The 17,015-nt window shown below is 35.8% G+C and overlaps 1 protein-coding gene across 5 annotated transcripts in view; it reads right to left on the reverse strand.

Annotated features, from left to right (window-relative positions):
- The window catches only part of NUP107 (nucleoporin 107), a 40,902-nt gene that overhangs the window by 12,273 nt on the left and 11,614 nt on the right, over positions 1 to 17,015 (reverse strand). For all 5 annotated transcript variants that reach the window (XM_057740688.1, XM_057740686.1, XM_057740685.1 and 2 more), the window contains 11 exons: positions 15,978 to 16,105; positions 15,244 to 15,292; positions 11,446 to 11,517; positions 11,017 to 11,105; positions 9,147 to 9,225; positions 7,693 to 7,806; positions 4,402 to 4,492; positions 4,178 to 4,254; positions 2,423 to 2,482; positions 890 to 1,035; positions 714 to 762 (listed from right to left, as the gene is read on the reverse strand). In XM_057740688.1, the coding sequence (XP_057596671.1) occupies positions 714 to 762; positions 890 to 1,035; positions 2,423 to 2,482; positions 4,178 to 4,254; positions 4,402 to 4,492; positions 7,693 to 7,806; positions 9,147 to 9,225; positions 11,017 to 11,105; positions 11,446 to 11,517; positions 15,244 to 15,292; positions 15,978 to 16,105 (954 nt within the window). The remainder of the gene's footprint in view (positions 1 to 713; positions 763 to 889; positions 1,036 to 2,422; positions 2,483 to 4,177; positions 4,255 to 4,401; positions 4,493 to 7,692; positions 7,807 to 9,146; positions 9,226 to 11,016; positions 11,106 to 11,445; positions 11,518 to 15,243; positions 15,293 to 15,977; positions 16,106 to 17,015) is intronic.

Below are 17,015 nucleotides of genomic sequence, written 5' to 3' on the forward strand. Positions count from 1 at the left end.
AAGATACATCGTTCTATAGAACAATATATGTCTATTAAAAATAATAAGGTTAAGTTAAATCTATATCCACTGACTTGAAGAGAGTATCATTAAATGGGGGGGGGGAAAGCTGTAGACCATTGTAGATAGAATGACGTGTAAAACAACCTCAAAAACCAAAATCCTACACTGGCATCTACATTATCTACACATATTTTTAAGAGTATGGAGAAGGATATGAAGGATACATACCAATGCTTTATCACCTCAGTGAACGAGAATAACCATAACGAGGTTTGGAGGAAGTTTTATAAAGGTCTTATTTATACATCTTTAGACTATTTTATTACAAGTACGTACCTTGGTTATGTAAAAAAATTTTAAGACTATTACTTTAAAAAATTCTAGATTATGCTGTGATCTAGGAAAAGAAAGTCTTGTTAATTTTCCGTTATATATTTTAATTTTTCAAAAAGAAAGGGATAAATTAATTTACATGCATACCATATATTTAGGTGAAACCAATCTTAAACCAAGTAAAAAGAAATGATGTATCATTTAAGTATACAATTAAGTTTCTTCCTTTTAAAGAATCTCTCTTATCTGAATAAAAGGTGAGGAAAGGAAGAAAGAATATAACAAGATTCCACACACTTCTGTGCCTTTCAACTACAGTGCAAAACAATGAAACATTTAGTTTCCTATTCCAGTTATCCTAAAATATTAATATTTACCTTTTTATCAGTAGCCTGAAGTTCTTCAAAAACCTTTTCTAAGGTCCAACTTTGAAAGAAAGAACAAGGAAAGGGATAAAATAATATTAATAAATAATATGAACAAGGACTACAAAATAAAACTTCACAAAGCATACTGCAAACCCTCATGATGAAATACAAACCAACAAACTCACTTTGCTTCCAAATATTCTCTAGGGAGTTCTTCAGTTTCATCCAGAGTTATCACTGATGCCCGGATCTCCTGTTCCACCAGACTGTCCACCATCACCCGAAAGTAGGCCCACACTGTATCTTCCCAGGTGTCACAGACAGGAAGTAGCTTTATCCCATTCCAAAACAGAAATACGTAGCCATAGTCAACAAGAAAGAAAGGAAAAGCAGTTACACCCACTGATATGGACTATAAAGTCACTATAATGACATAAAACATTGTGGATTGTAAAATATCATACCAAAATAACCTCCTCCCTCTGCCCCTCAAACCGTATCTTTCTTGGGTTTTTGGCTGCACTGCGAGGCACACGGGATCTTTAGTTCCCCAACCAGGGATTGAAGCCATGCTCCCTGCAGTGGAAGCTTAACCACTGGACTGCCAGGGAAGTCCCTCAAACCACATCTTCTAAAAAGTTCGAACTATCATGATTTTTTCCTTAATGAGTTCACAACAGCATCAATTTTCCATGCTGATACAAGATGGTGTTTCAAGTAATTATGATAATATTCCTCAAAATAGCTGTAAAATGTAGAGGCTAGTGGGAATTGTGAGAAGCACACACACATGTGTGAGAATTCAGTCACTGTGCCTTAGCGGTTCACTTCTGGATAAAGCTATGGATACCACAGGTCATCAATAAATGTGTATTGTAATTAAATTTACAATTCTTAGAAACTGAAATCTGATTTCATGTATTAAAACATCTTTTGGGGGACTTCCTAGGTGGCGCAGTGGTTAAGAATCCGCCTGCCAATGCAGGGGACACAGGTTTGAGCCCTGGTCCAGGAAGATTCCACATGCCACGAAGCAACTAAGCCAGTGCACTACAACTATTGAGCCTGTATTCTAGAGCCCGTGAGCCACAACTATTGAGCCCATGTGCCGCAACTACTGAAGCCCATGCAGCTAAAGCCTGTGCTCCACAACAAGAGAAGCCACCCCAATGAAGAGCCTGTGTACCATAGTGAAGAGTAGCCCCCACTCGCCACAACCAGAGAGAGCCTGTGTGCAGCAATGAAGACCCAAAGCAGTCAATAAATAAATAAATAAATTTACTGGAAAAACAAAAAAACAAAACAAAAAACACATCTTTTGGGGGACTACCCTGGTGGTCCAGTGGTTAAGACTCCAAGCTCCCAATGGAGGGGGCCCAGGTTTGATCCCTGGTCAGGGAACTAGATCCCGCATGCCACAACAAAGATCCCGCATGTAGCAATGAAGATACCACGTGTCGCAACTAAGACCCAGTGCAGCCAAATAAATTTAAAGGAAAAGATTAAAAAATAACAAATAAATAAATAAAACATCATCTGGTGTGTGGGACACATCAAATTAAGTAGCTCCAGTTACTATTCTATTTCATGATTATCTCTATTGTTGCTATTCTTAGTAGCTTAAGCTTATACGATTATTATATATTACTGTATTAGAATATTTCATGTATCTGATTTCATTCCATAGGAAAAAAGAATTAGTAAAATAAATTGCATACCTGCTTGAGATTCCCACTTAAAGCTGCATAAATTGCTCTCTCATATCTATTAAAAAGCTCCTGAAATATAATAAACATAAATAAAGTTGAACTACTGTTTTTCTTAGTATATCAACTTTTTTAATAATCTGGAATTCTGCAATGTCTTCTAAACTGAACTTATTTATTCACCTGATAGTTTCTAAAGTTTAGTAAAAGATCTAGTGGGCGAATAAGAAGGAAGGACCCCTTAGTTTGATGTAGTCAATGCTGAAATCTTCCTGAAAAGTCAAACATCTAAATTTCAAATATAGAGTGAAAGCAGATTCAACTCTAATGGATGCTTCAATTATTTACTATAGTCAAATTTTATTCCAGATAGAATCTGAATAGGTGTTTTCCCCTGGAAAGTTTCTAAATACCTAATATTACCTGATATTGACCTCACAACATCAAAACAAGGCACTTGGAGCCTGTCATATATCAGTTTGCATCAAATTCCTAAGTAGAATTAATCATATTCAACTAATTACCCCATTTTACTTCTGGATTCTATTGATGACATTTCCTATTTTCTCATCATCCAAACAAGAGACTTCAGAGACTCTCACTATACAACTGAGTCCTCTTCTTCCTCTTTCCAATTTCTGGTCCTGACCATTTTTGTTCCCTTCTTTTTTGCACTCCATATTAACCTAGGACAGGCCCTTATCATGAGGACCACCACGGCCTGCTCTTAATTTACCTTTTTCGGTCATCTTCCCATTACAGTCAATTCTGCTACAATGCTTATTTTCAAAACGTGAATTTGTTCCAATGCAATTGATATCAAGGAACAATTTGAACATAATACAAACTTCCCATTTCCTTATGCACAATTTCATCCACAAGAAACACTAGCTGAGTACAGAAAACAACACCTAACTGAACCAAGCCACCTGGAAATACACAAAACTGACACTCCTCAAACATCTACCAGCTCCCTGAGCTCTCCAGGTGTGTGATAAGCTAAATCCATCCACATCAACTTATAATTTTGTTTGATTTCAGATAACCTTCTATCACTTCTCGGTAATTCACAAGCTACAACCCTCTGACACCCAATTCCACAAGCAAACTCCAGTTCTTTTCAAGGTAAACTGCCATATTTATTGCAGTATTTATCTATTTCCTAACTGCTTATTAACAGTATGACACTGTGCTGTTTTAAGTTTTTATCTTTTCATGTGTCACTGATGGTTCTTGAGTACTGTGCTCTTAATTCCACTGTCCCTAAAAGCCCTGTGGATTTTCTGCACAATTTGTCATGCCATAGTGATTTTTAGGAATGCATAGGTCGTATCGTAACAGAACTGACTACATTTCCTTTTGTGAGCCTTCTGCTCCAACCTGGTAGACCTACCTTCCCTTGAGTTTTCCCAACCTAGGCACCCTGCCTAGAATTCCTTCCTCTGCTTTTCAAGCCCAACAACTCAAATCCTAGTAACTTTTAAAAGATCGACTCAATTCTCTCTTTTTGGAAGCCAGCCCAATGCTTATTCTGCGACTTCATTTGTTACATTTTGTATTTTTGCCTTATTTCAGTGCTTAATTCTTAGTATGTAGTGTGTCTGAATAACTCTAATTAGTAAAGCCTGCCCTATTCTTCGATTTGATTGGAAGTTTTTCGAAAACAGGAACTTTAGCCTTAAACTACTCTCAACATTTCAGAGCCTCTTCAGAAGGCCTTCCATGAATTAAGAGGAAAAATCAGTATCAGGAAATATTTTCTCTTACATCTTCCGCCATTCTCCAGCAACTTATTTTCCAAATGCATCTATATGGATTCCCTTCAACAGGTTCTAATTCTGTTCCTATAAAACAGTAAAAGAAACAAAGTTTATAGTTTAAAATCAGATCTCCTTATTTCAACAATTTCTAAGAACAAAAGCTATACTTTACAAATTGCCATTCAGAGCTAAACATATCCCCAACTTTCAGAATAAAATCTATTAAAATACCTCCGTTAACGTTGGGGTCATGATAGAGTTTCCAGCCTTCAAGTGTTGCAGCTCTCCATGCCTGACCACAGCGTTTGCAGAGTCGCTGTGCCTTTAGAAACAAGAGAGAGCGGTTGGTCATATAACCAGTGCAGTACTGGAGAAGTACTTGTGCCTTGTAGAAAAGTATAAGCAATTTATGACAGATGTCACAAAAGATGGTATAGACAATTAGTAACGGTACTTCATTTTACCCATAACACATGTCTTTCTGTGGTTTGTCCCTCCCTCCCTCCCTCCCTCTCTTCCTTCCTTTCTTTCTTTCCCTAATTATCCCTGTGCTCTTTGATTCTGGGCTTACCACTAGGTGCTCATGGTCCCCGCAGGCTAAAGAGGTTGATGACCCTTGATTATGTAAAAGCACTACAAAAACACTGTTAGTTTCTATAATGACAGGGTGCTATTGCTCATTCAGCCCATAAAAATGATATTTCCTTATGTTAAATGTGACTAATCAGATGAGCCTGATACACCAGTGAGATAGATACATGTTTGTTGGTCCATCATCTCTTTAGGAGCCATCTTCTCTCTCCCATTTAGTTCATATGGTTTGAGTAAGTCATATGATTCCATCTCTGAACTCAAGGATTAGGCATGTGATCTAACAAGAATCACTCCCAGGACTCTTGTCACAGATATTGGGAAAGAGAAACACTCCTTTTGCTGGGGCTGCTAGCTTGCAGAAGGATGTAAGGCTGGAGTTGCTGGTGGCCATCACTGACAAATGGCTTCTTGAGAATAAAGCCACAGAGAAGAGGGAGGAGTCAAAAGCCTGGGAGAGACAGTAACGTAATGACATCTTCTGAGTCCCTGGATCTTGCTTACAGCCAGGTATAACCCTCTATACTTCTCTGTTCCATGAACCAATCAATCCCCTGCCTGTAAGTAATCTGAGTTGGGTTTCTGTCATTTGAACCTACAGAATCTGATTAATATAACCAGTTAAAAAGTATCAAACCCCAAACCTCATCTTGGATTTATGACTTTTAAAAATTATGAAAGCTATGTAGCAACATGGAAAATTATTTTTAAAATATTCAACATGCTATCTAAAAAAGAAAGGACAAAATCTGAATGCAGAACCTTAAAAACATTTTTCTAAGTGGAATTAGCCAGACACAAAAGAACAAATATTGTATGATTCCCCTTACATGAAATAGCTAGAACAGACAAATTCACAGAGACAAAAAGTAGATTAGGTTACCAAATGCTGAGGGAAAGGGGAAATGCGGAATTATTGCATAATGGTTACCAAGTTTCTGTTTGGGGTGACAAAAAAGTTTTAGAAACAGATAGTGGTGATGGTTTCACAACACTGTGAATGTAATTAATGCTACTGAAATTTACACTTGAAAATGGTTAAAATGACAAACTTTGTTATATATCTTTTATCACAATGAAAAAAATCAATATACCAAATTGTAATATACCAAAACTATTGACTTACTCACATTTTAAAAATTAATTTAGGGACTTCCTAAGTGGCGCAGTGGTTAAAAATCCACCTGCCAATGCAGGGGACATGGGTTCGAGCCCTGTTCTGGGAAGATTCCACATGCCATGGAGCAACTAAGCCCATGCGCCACAACTACTGAGCCTGTGCTCTGGAGCCCGTGAGCCACAACTACTGAGCTCATGTGCCACAACTATTGAAGCCCACACACCTAGGGCCTGTGCTCCACAACAATAGAAGCCACTACAATGAGGAGCCCGCGCAACACAATGAAGAGTAGCCCCCGCTCGCAGCAACTAGAGAAAGCCCGTGTGCAGCAACGAAGACCCAACGCAGCCAATAAATAAATTAATTAATTTAAAAATTTTTATTTTTTTATTTGGTTGTGCCAGGTCTTAGCTGAGGCAGGTGGGCTCCTTAGTTGTGGCTCACAGGCTCCCTAGCTGTGACATGTGAACCGCCGCAACTTAGTTGCGGCATGCATGTGGGACCTAGTTCCCTGACCTGATTTCGAACCTGGGCACCCTGCACTGGCAGCTCAGAGTCTTAACTCCTGTGCCACCAGGGAAGTCCCCTTGACTTCTTCACTTTAAATGGGTGAACTGTAGGGTATTGGAATTATATCTCAATAAAGATGTTAAAAAAAAACCCTAAAGGTATACTATGTTTACAATTATGTGAAAAAGATGTACAAAAGGAAAAGGGTTTCAAGTAAGTTTTAAAAACCCCACTATCTGTGATTATGTAAAGGTATTGGGACCCTGAGAGTTTTTGTTTTTCAAGTGTTTCAGCAATGTGATTATATTTCTCTTCTGTTTTTAAAAATACATCCTTATTTGCCACTGTGATTCCTAGTATCCTGCACATCACCTGACACAGTGGCTGGGACTTAAATATTTTCCGAATAAGTGAGTACATGTTACTTCTTTCCTTCTCCTTCCTCCCTTCTCCTCCCTTCCTCCTTTCTCCTCCCTCCCTTCCTTCCTTCCGCCACCCACATGGCTAGGCTTTCGGGATCTCAGTTCCCCAAAAAGGGATTGAACCCACACCCTCCACAGTGAAAGTATAGAGTCCTAACCACTGGACAGACAGTGTCTTTTCCCCTTATCTTTAAAAAATAAGAATGATGCTTAATAATCTAAGACTTACTACTATAAGAAATTACTTCATATATGTTGTTGTTTGTAACACAGAAGAACAAACAACACCTTGAGCTAACATATTTCTCCCTAAAGAACACTGCCAAGACAACAGCAAAACCGGTACAACATAATATCTGAAGCTTGAAGCTCCTATGCATCAGACTGCCTCATCTAGAGTCCACAAAGCCATTCAGTAAGCTGTCTAATTAGATACTTCACATCCTACACACAAGATGTTAACTATCACAAAAGAGGTTACATTTTAAAAAGGTGAAGTTAAAAGGAAGAAGTCTGAGGGCATCATAGTTTCCAAATGCTAGACAGTATAAACTAGAAGAACAGATTTATTCTTAACTCTTAAAAATCCAAACTAGAAATAATGGGGCTATGCCTAGGGTATGCAGTACAACATGGAAAGGCAAAGTTTAACTTCTTATAAAGAATTTTTCTACCAGAGTTGCGCAAACTAAAGTGCACTGCTTTCTAAAGCGATGTTTTCTATATCGCCAGAAAAGTTGGAACAGGAGTTAAATTCAGAAATACTGTGAAAAAGATTACTACTCCATTGAGAAGGCATACTCAGTGGTCACAAAGACCCTTTCCAACTTACAGTCTGTGACTTTTTGATATTGGACAAGCAGAGTATACATCATTTACCTCTTCTGTCATTCCAGCACGAATTAGAGTGAAAAGATATTTAAGTAATCTGACTTCATCTTCTCTATCCAGATCATCAAGGGGCATCTTCTGTCTTATGGGAGCATCAGGGTCCTACAAACATTAATTAATTAATTAATTAAATCAACTATAAATTCTTTATATGCACATACAATTTAAACATCATCAAGAGATGATAAATGTCTCCTGAGCTGTCCAGCCTAGAAACTCTAGAAATTCTACTCATAATTCAAGCTGACTTGAGCTTTACCCTGTTTTAGCAACTACATGGCTAAGTTAATCCTAAATACAATTAGGCCTAGATAGAAATGAGCAGAGGAGAAACTGCAGGAATCACAATGCATTCTGTGACTAGAAGGTGCTTAGCTGGTTCTTTCTGAGAACATATGAGAAGAGAGCCCAGTACGGGATTAATGCCACATAAAACACACCAATGACCAACAAAAGAAATTTTAAAACAGATTTCTAATAAATACCTCCTCCCTCAAACAGTTATTCCTAACGACTACCTTTCACAAATAAAAAGAAATGTGCCTTTAAACACTGGGGATAACACACTGTCCTCACTTTTGCAGCAAAGAGCACACATGATCTACATGACAAATTTCAGGTGAAAAGCTATTTTAATGTGACTTTAAGAAAGGAAGTAATTCTTACTGCAAATGTTACTGAGCAATACGATTATCAATTCAGAAAATGGAATGCATAATAGGTCAACTGGCTAGTTACACAAATATTTCGCAGACAGATATAATCATTCAATTTTGGAACATGGTTTCTTTCTGGCAAAAGGAAATCACCGCTTTCTAGATATTAAGGTTAAATGATTTTTAGTTGCTTGCTATGGGGGTAATTTTGCTACAGTTTATTACAAGCACTTTCAGTAGTTTCCAAATAATTTTCATCAAAACATACTTTTGTTATCAAATGGAATTTTATCTATTTTTCAATTGTTACTTATTTCTCTCACTCTTTACTATAAAGATTTAATTCACGCCTCCACCTACCACACAGCTCTGCTCCTTCATGTCTACAATAATCAGAATCCTTTTCAAATCCATTGTTACTCCTATTATTCATATCCTAGAATGACCTTTCTAATCTCAAGCTAATTCACAAAGCTTTATTTTTTCCCCTGCTTTAGATATAAAAGAGCTTTCATAGGTCACCACCTTATAGTTGAAGAGTCAAACCTTGCTGGCAAATCAGGAACATTTTCTATACTTGCTTTTATAATTTACAACCCAAAGACCACAGATGGGTTCAAATACAGTCATCAAATTCAAATGCAGCTTAGTACTTTTTAGAGTTAAATAGTATATTCAATCCTTCAGGAAATTAAAACAAGGATCTAAAAGAAGAAAAATTCTCAGCCTTTAGGAAAAAAGTACCACTTAACTTTGAAGGTAACTTTCATTTCAAAGAACACTTACCAATTTAGTGACAAGAGGACGGACACTTCCTATATAAGAAGATAGCTGCCGCTGTTTCAAGGTATGCAGAGTATTTTCCCTGAAATAATAAGTAAGTACAACTTTTTTTAAAGGAGAATTTTAATAGGCCTACTTAAAAAGATCAAATTAAGCCAAGGTAAGAAAAAAAGAGTACAAACTCAGAAAAAACATGCAAAACACTAAGCATAAAAGAGCATTTTAGCTCAGATGACTAATGATGTTGAGCACTTCTTCATGCCCTACTGGCCACTCATCTATCTGCTTTTGTGAGGTAACTGTTCAAATCTTTGTCCTTTTTATTGGGCTATCGTCCTGTTACCGAACTGTAGTTCTTTATCAACTACAGGTTCTCTGTGTTTCTTCCAATGTGTGGCTTGCCACCAATTCATTTTCTCAATGATGTCTTTTAATGAGAAGTTTTTAATTTTGATGAAGTCAAATCAATCTCTTTCCCCTAATTACTGCTTTCTGTGACAACCGCTTATCTCCCAAATCATAAAAATATCCTCTTACGTTGTCCTCTAAAAGTTGTGAAGTTTTAGCTTTTACATTTGGGATTATGATCCATCTTGAATTAACTGCTGGGTATGGTATGAGGGAGGTATCAAGGTTAATCTTTGTTCACATTAGATACGCAGTTTTTTCTGCATGGTTTGTTTAAAACACATTCCTTTCCCCACTGGATTGCTTTGATGCCTTATTAAAAACCCAAATGACCATATAAGTGTGGCTCTGTTTTAGGATTCTCTATCCCCTTCTATTGGTTGGCAAAAAAAGGGGAGACTAACTAGTAAAAAACTTGCAAAAACCTTACTAGGACATTTTTTGTTTGTTTGTTTTTTGTTCTGTTTTGTTTTTTTACTAGGACATTTTAATTTAAAAAATTTTTTTCTGAAAATGAAAATTTCTCTTTCAGAAAAATCACAAATAACCAAGATTTAAGATTTTTTCAAAAAAATTTGGTAGCACTAATTTCCTAGTTAAGCAGAGAAAAAAAAAATTGATCTGCAGACTTTATACATATATAATGTCATTGAATTCAAAGACAAACTGAACTTTTTCTTTAAGTCTTGAAATAAATTGCCCCTTTAACCTGGGGTGCTTTCTGGTTTCAAGGTCTTACAATTTAGAAACATTGAAGGATGTAGGGAAAAAAAATTTAAACAAAAACAAAAGCACACACAAGTAGCTAGAAACATGGGAGAATTATCTTCCTGATGATCAAATTATGATTATTAAGAAAATATAGCAATGTGATTGTTTGAAAACACGAATCAGACCATGTCATTCTTTTCTTCTCAAGGCTTCCCATCACATTTAGAATAAAGTCCCAAACCCTTAATGTGGCTGCCTGTAAAAGTCCTATATGAGCTGGCTCTCTTCAAGCTCATTTCCTATCATTCCTTTCTCTGCTGTGTTCACATTAGCCTCTCTGTGCAAATACTTTACCTTGTTAGAGTCTTTGTAGCTCCTGTTCTTGCCCTGAACACTTGTCCCTCAAATTTCTACATGCCTGGCCTCCTTTATTTCTTAAAAGCCTTTTACTCTTACTACCTGTTACTTCCTAGTGGCCTTCCCTGGTCACCTCCTCTACTTAAAATAACTCCCATCACCATCCTCTATCCATCAACTCTGATTCTTTTTTTCTTTCAAAGCTCTTAACATCCAACAAGATATATACTTATTTGCTGTCTAACTCTCCCATACAATTATAAATTCCATAAAGGCAGTGTTTTTATCTGTTTTGCTAACAGACTGAGTTCAGTAAGAACTGAATAAATATTTGTTGAAAGATGAAAAAACAAAACCAATATTAACTGACTTCAAGAATAAAAGTTTAGTGACTTACCAATATACTGATTTTGCATAAAATTCAATATTATCAGAAAAATCTCCAATCTCATCTTTGGCAATGCTCTCTAACCAATCTACCACCAGCTAGGAAAGGAGGGAAAAAGAGTATTAACTATAAAATCTGTAAGTATTTTATCTGAAGTAGTAGTACTCCTACCATTAATTTCAAAAAAAAAAAAAAAGGTTTCTAATTCAAAAATACCAAGTAACAATTTTTTCTATCACTATTTTTACTTTTTACAGATGTATAAATATTATGGCAAAAATTTTCTATAGGAATAATACAGTTTAACAGTTATAAATTAAAAGATCAAAAAAGAAAAAAACTAAGAAAAAAGTTTTAAACTTAAAAAATTTCTTTTCTTTTATGTCATTTACCTTTTCTCCATATTTCACCAGAACAATGTAAAAATTCTAATCATACCTGACTTTGTCGGACAAGTGAATCTTTCTGAAATAATGCTTCCACAACTGCTTTTTCACTGGCATTAAGAGCCTATTTAAAAAAAAAAAAATTGATGGAAAGAAAGAAAAGATCTCAAAGAACATTATTTCAACAGAAAGATAAGAGAATTTGAAATAAGTATATTTAATCACCCATAACCATTTTAACATAGCAAATCTGTATATTCATCTTTGAAAATATTTTGTAAACAGAATTTCAAACTGCTAGATCAATGTGTAGCTGCTCTTACTTGATATTTTAATTCTTGGTTACACTTAAATTTTTAAGTTTTATTTCCCCAGAGATGTTGGTTTAGGGAAAAATAAAACATAAAACAAAATGAAACAAATCATAACAAGGGGCAGCATGCAATCACAGGGCATATTAGGAAATTAACATTTAAACACTTCAAAACCTTTTCATTCTACACAGAAGTTGACAGATGACAAAACTTAAGAAGTATCCAAGGCTCTCAGGACTGACTTTAAAAGACAACTTGGACAAAAACATTAGCAAGTTATATCAAGCAATATATTAAAAGGATAATACAAATTGACAACTTACTGGCACTAGTAAGAGAGGTCCAAAAGATGGCCAAATATGAGCTCTATATGTAAATCATTAGCTTTTTATTTGACAGTAATAACTAATTAGAAAATGTAACAGGAAAGAGAATTCATTCACAATAGGACTTACATAGACTTATAAAAAGCACAAATCTATATAAACTATAAAAGAGTTAAATAAATGGAGAGATATGCCATGATCATAAATAGGAAAATTCAAAATAGTAAAGATGTCACTTCTTCACAAGTTAATTTACAAATTCAATATTATTTCAATAAATATCCCAACAAAATTTTTAAAAAAGGAAATTGTAAAGTTCATCTGGGAAAAAAGTGTGTGCAAGAATAGCCAAAAATGAGAAGACTTATCCTACAAAATACCAAAACTTCTGAGCTAGTGACTCAGTTGTGTAGTACTGGCTTTCAAATGAATGAATCAAAAGATCCATGTATAAATATAATAAACATCTTTGTTTGAAAAACGGTGTTAGGATAAATGGATATCCATTTGAAAAAAGTTGAGTCTCTTGCTTCCTTCACAGACAAACAATCCAGATGAACTAAAGAGCTTATTATATAGAAAAAGATTTAGATTTAGAAGAAAACATTGAGAATAGTTTTTACATAAGTAGGAAAGGCCCTCCTTAATAAGATACAAGACAGTGAATGACAACGGAAAACGTGACAGATGTTGATAAGTTAAAAATGGAAATGTCTACTTAACAAAGACCTCTTAAAGTTAAAAGACAAGTGACAGAAAGACTATCTTTAACATATATGAGAAAAGAATAAGAAAATAATTAATAGGAAAATGAGCAAAGGATATGAATATAGAATTCATATAAATGCTTAAGAATGAAAAACACTCCACCTCATTAATGATCAATGATATGTATATTTAAAAGAGGCACCTCTCCTCCAACTGACAAAATCAAATGATTAATAGCAGAGTAAACATTTTCACACACTGTGAGAGTGTAAACTAGTACATTTCAGTAGGAAGGCAACACAACAATCTCTACCAAACTTTGTCCCAACAATTTCACTTCCAGAAATATAGGAAATAAATATGTAGGTAAGTGTGAAGAATGTTCATTGCATCATTACTATAGCAAAAATATTGGAAATAACTTAAATATGTCCAGCAGAATGTCTGAAAAAAATTACGGTATATTTATACTTTGGCATACTATGAAAAAATAAGGTATGTATATGAACGGACATAAAAAAAACTAAGAACTATTGATGAATTAATAAAAACTCTCAGTATAATGTATAAATGAAATCATAGTACACGGTAAAAAAGAAAAGAAAAACCAAGCAACCACCTCCCCCCCGCCCCCCTAAAACTACGTGTATATATAGAGCAGGGAGAGCAGATGAAAGCTACTGCCACAATTCCTGCCAAAAAGATGAAGGCTTTGGATTAAGTGGTGGCAACAGGAATAGAGATGAGAGGTCAGAGTTGGAACAGGAGAGACAGAGTCAGCAAGGTTTGGTGATGGACTAAATTTTGAGATGAGGCAGAGACCAGGGTCTAGACCCTGGCTACCCACAGTTTATAGACCAACAGCATCAGCACCACCTGGGAGCTTGTTAAAAATGCATAATCTTAGGACTTCCTAGGTGGCGCAGTGCTAAAGAGTCCGCCTACCAGTGCAGAGGACATGGGTTCGAGCCCTGCCCTGGGAAGATTCCACATGCCACGGAGCAACTAAGCCCGTGCGCCACAACTATTGAGCCTGTGCTCTAGAGCCCATGAGCCACAGCTACTGAGCCCATGTGCCACAACTATTGAAGCCCATGTGCCTAGGGCCCATGCTCCTCAGCAGGAGAGCCCACTACAATGAGGAGCCTGCATACCACAATGAAAAGTAGCCCCCGCTCGTAGCAACTGGAGAGGGCCTGTGTGCAGCAATGAAGACCCAACGCAGCCAATGAATAAATAAATTAAATAAATTTATAAAAAAAGAAAAAATGCATAATCTTAGGCCCCACCCCAGACCTACTGAATCAAAATAAGCATTTTAACAAGATCCCTAGGTGACTCATGTACACAGTAAAGTTTGAGAAGTGTTGGTTTAAGGAATGTTCAAGTTCCTTGGAAAGCTGCCTACAGTGCCATCCACTAAAAGACAAAAGTGGGTTTGACTTTTGACAGGCTGGAGTTACAGTGCTTGAAAATTATTTTGCTTTACAAGAAAAAAAGAAATACAGTTGACCCTTGAACAATGCAAGGGTTAGAGGCACTGATCTTCCTTGCAGTCGAAAACCCAAATGTAACTTTACAGTTGGCTCTCTGTAGTGCTGGTTCATCTGTATCTGAGGTTCTGTATCTGAGGATTCAACAAACTGCAGATGGTGTAGTACTGTAGGGTGTGTTTAGTGAAAAAATCTTCATGTTAAGTGGACCCATGCAGCTCAAACCCGTTTTGTTCAAAGGTTAACTGTAGAAGGTACAGACTTTTGAAGGGGCGCAAAGTGGCTTTGCGTTCCCCTGGATCTGCTGAGAGGAAAGGAAAAATATGGAAAGACAATTTACAAAATGAGAGAGCAGGGGGACTCATTCCCTTCAGTGTCTGCTTGGAGACTCTCTGCTTGGAGTCTCTAGGAGAGAACAAAATACATTCCAGCGCTGCAGAGAAATCTTCACAATTTAACAACTTGACCTTTACTAGGAACCAACCCATTGAATCCTGCAACACTTTACCCAGACTGCACTAAAAAAAAGGCTTCTGCTGAATGGCCTGAGACAACTCCCTCAAATTTCCTAGAAGTCCAATGTTTGGCTTCGAGGAGAGTGAGGCGTACCCTTCATTGTCTTAGAGGATCCTTTGTCTGAAGGAAGACATTTCTAGAACACTGTGGTTGGTCTTCCCAAGGTTTAACTGAACATTCTGAAATGACATTCTCAACTTGATCTTTAAAAAAAAAAAAAAAAAAAAAACTGTGTGTGTATATATGTATAAAGATGCACAGAAAAATGTCTGGTAGGATACATACTAAATTGTTAGTCTGAACAGTAAGAGGGATAAAAGAGAACTTTAACCGTTTATAATGTAAATCAATTTTTATTATTGTATCTTTTATTTACTTAGAAAATTTAAAAAATGAAGAAACTCTAGATGGAGGGTCAAAAATCAAATTCAACTACTAAAAACATTTGGATTTTTAAACAATTATAAAGGAAATAAATTAATATATAACTTACAGTAACTGCAAACATATTTTCATCTTCTAATGCAGACTGTATTCTGTCTCTGGGGGAAAATAACACACAATGAAAAAGTCTTATTTCATATGAGTAAATGAAATCATCTTTTAAACTCAACAGATGCAGAAACTTGCATTCCATCCACTGTAAACAAATGAGTTTCCAATTAACTTAGCCAACACGCTTTAAAAACAAGAATCAAGCAGTAAATGCCTCCTGAATCTAATACTGACATCTGAACAAAAATGACATTTACTGAAAATAGACACTGCAAAGCCTTTAGTGGCTACCAGTTAATACATACACCTAACTTTTTAATGTTTTCACATGGCCAAAATGAAAAAATATGATTTTCTCTCAAGATTCTCTCGTTAGGATGAGAAAGCAACAGAATGAGAGCCAAAACCAAAGAGCATCTGAGAAGAAAAATTTGGTTAACTTCTCTCAAACTTCCACATTACATAAAGCATATCCGTCAGTTCTTTTTTTTAATCTATCCTCTCCTAACTATTGCCGTATTTTTAGCACTTTTCTTAAATCTTTACACATATCCAATTTTTGGTATGGGGAATTTAATATTCTCCTCTTCTCTCCTAACTCACTTCTGACAACTAAGGCATCAGAAATGATAAGCACTGCAAAATGGCAGAACCTACTTCCAAACACATCTCACTCTAACTTCTAAGTTAATCTTCCAATTTATTTATCCTATGAGTCCTACACAACTTTACCTATACAAAGAAGCCAGCAGCCTCCATGTGACCATCTCCTGTTGAAGAAGCCAGAGCATACTGGCGGTTTTTGAAAACTTCTGAAGTCCAGGTGTTGCTCGGCTCACTATTTTACTCAATATATTCACCTGAGTTAAAAATACAAACGTAAAGAGGTTTTCTATAATTGTGAGTCACAACTTTGTATTCTTCAAGTACACAGTGCTAAAACTATTTATATTTTATATATGTACATATTTATATTATAAACTTTTCATGTCTATTGTCTTTTTTGTTTAAATTGAGTGTAACATAACATTCCCACTAGAAATGACCTTAATTTGAAGTAAGGTGTGTTTATGCGAGCATATGTGTGAAAGTTTAACATACTCTAGATTTCAGATTCAACAATAACAGCCATGAGTACATTTTTCTCCTTGTAGATCAACCCAGAAGATAAGTTAAATCTAACCCATGCCTGACAAAATCATAACATGAACCAACAAAGCAGCAATGAAAATTAAAAATAAGATATCTTCAAATTATACCTGAAAAATTTACACCATATAAAAAAATCAAGAAAAATATTTTCCTAAGACTGGTACCAAAACATTGTCACTTCTAACCAAACCTTAACCCAAACCCCTCCTTGTTGTAAAACAGTAGTTCTTAACCATATGAAGACTTTTTGTGAAAGTCTAATGAAAGATATGGATGTTCTTCACAGAAACACACACCAAATTATTTAACAGGAGGTTTAAAGACCCAGGGTAAAAGAAACCTTTCTCAAAGGTACGAATATTACCTCCTTATCAAGGGCAATTAAGAAACAGGATTGGTCTCATTCAGAAAATGAAGAATCACCACCAAAACAAGTTTCCCCACCCTTTCAAAAGTATTCACAAAGTAATGTTACTTCTGTCTTAAGGCCAGTGTTTAATAAAAGTATTATCTGTACTTCTAATTCCTTTAATAAATTCTCTACTGGAATCCTAACTCCACTGCTTCTCTAGGTGATTATTATAGCTTTTGTTATTTAATGAAACTACTGATTTTATA

The sequence above is a fragment of the Hippopotamus amphibius genome, chromosome 7 (genome assembly GCF_030028045.1).
Source record: "Hippopotamus amphibius kiboko isolate mHipAmp2 chromosome 7, mHipAmp2.hap2, whole genome shotgun sequence".
Taxonomy (NCBI): Eukaryota; Metazoa; Chordata; class Mammalia; order Artiodactyla; family Hippopotamidae; genus Hippopotamus; species Hippopotamus amphibius.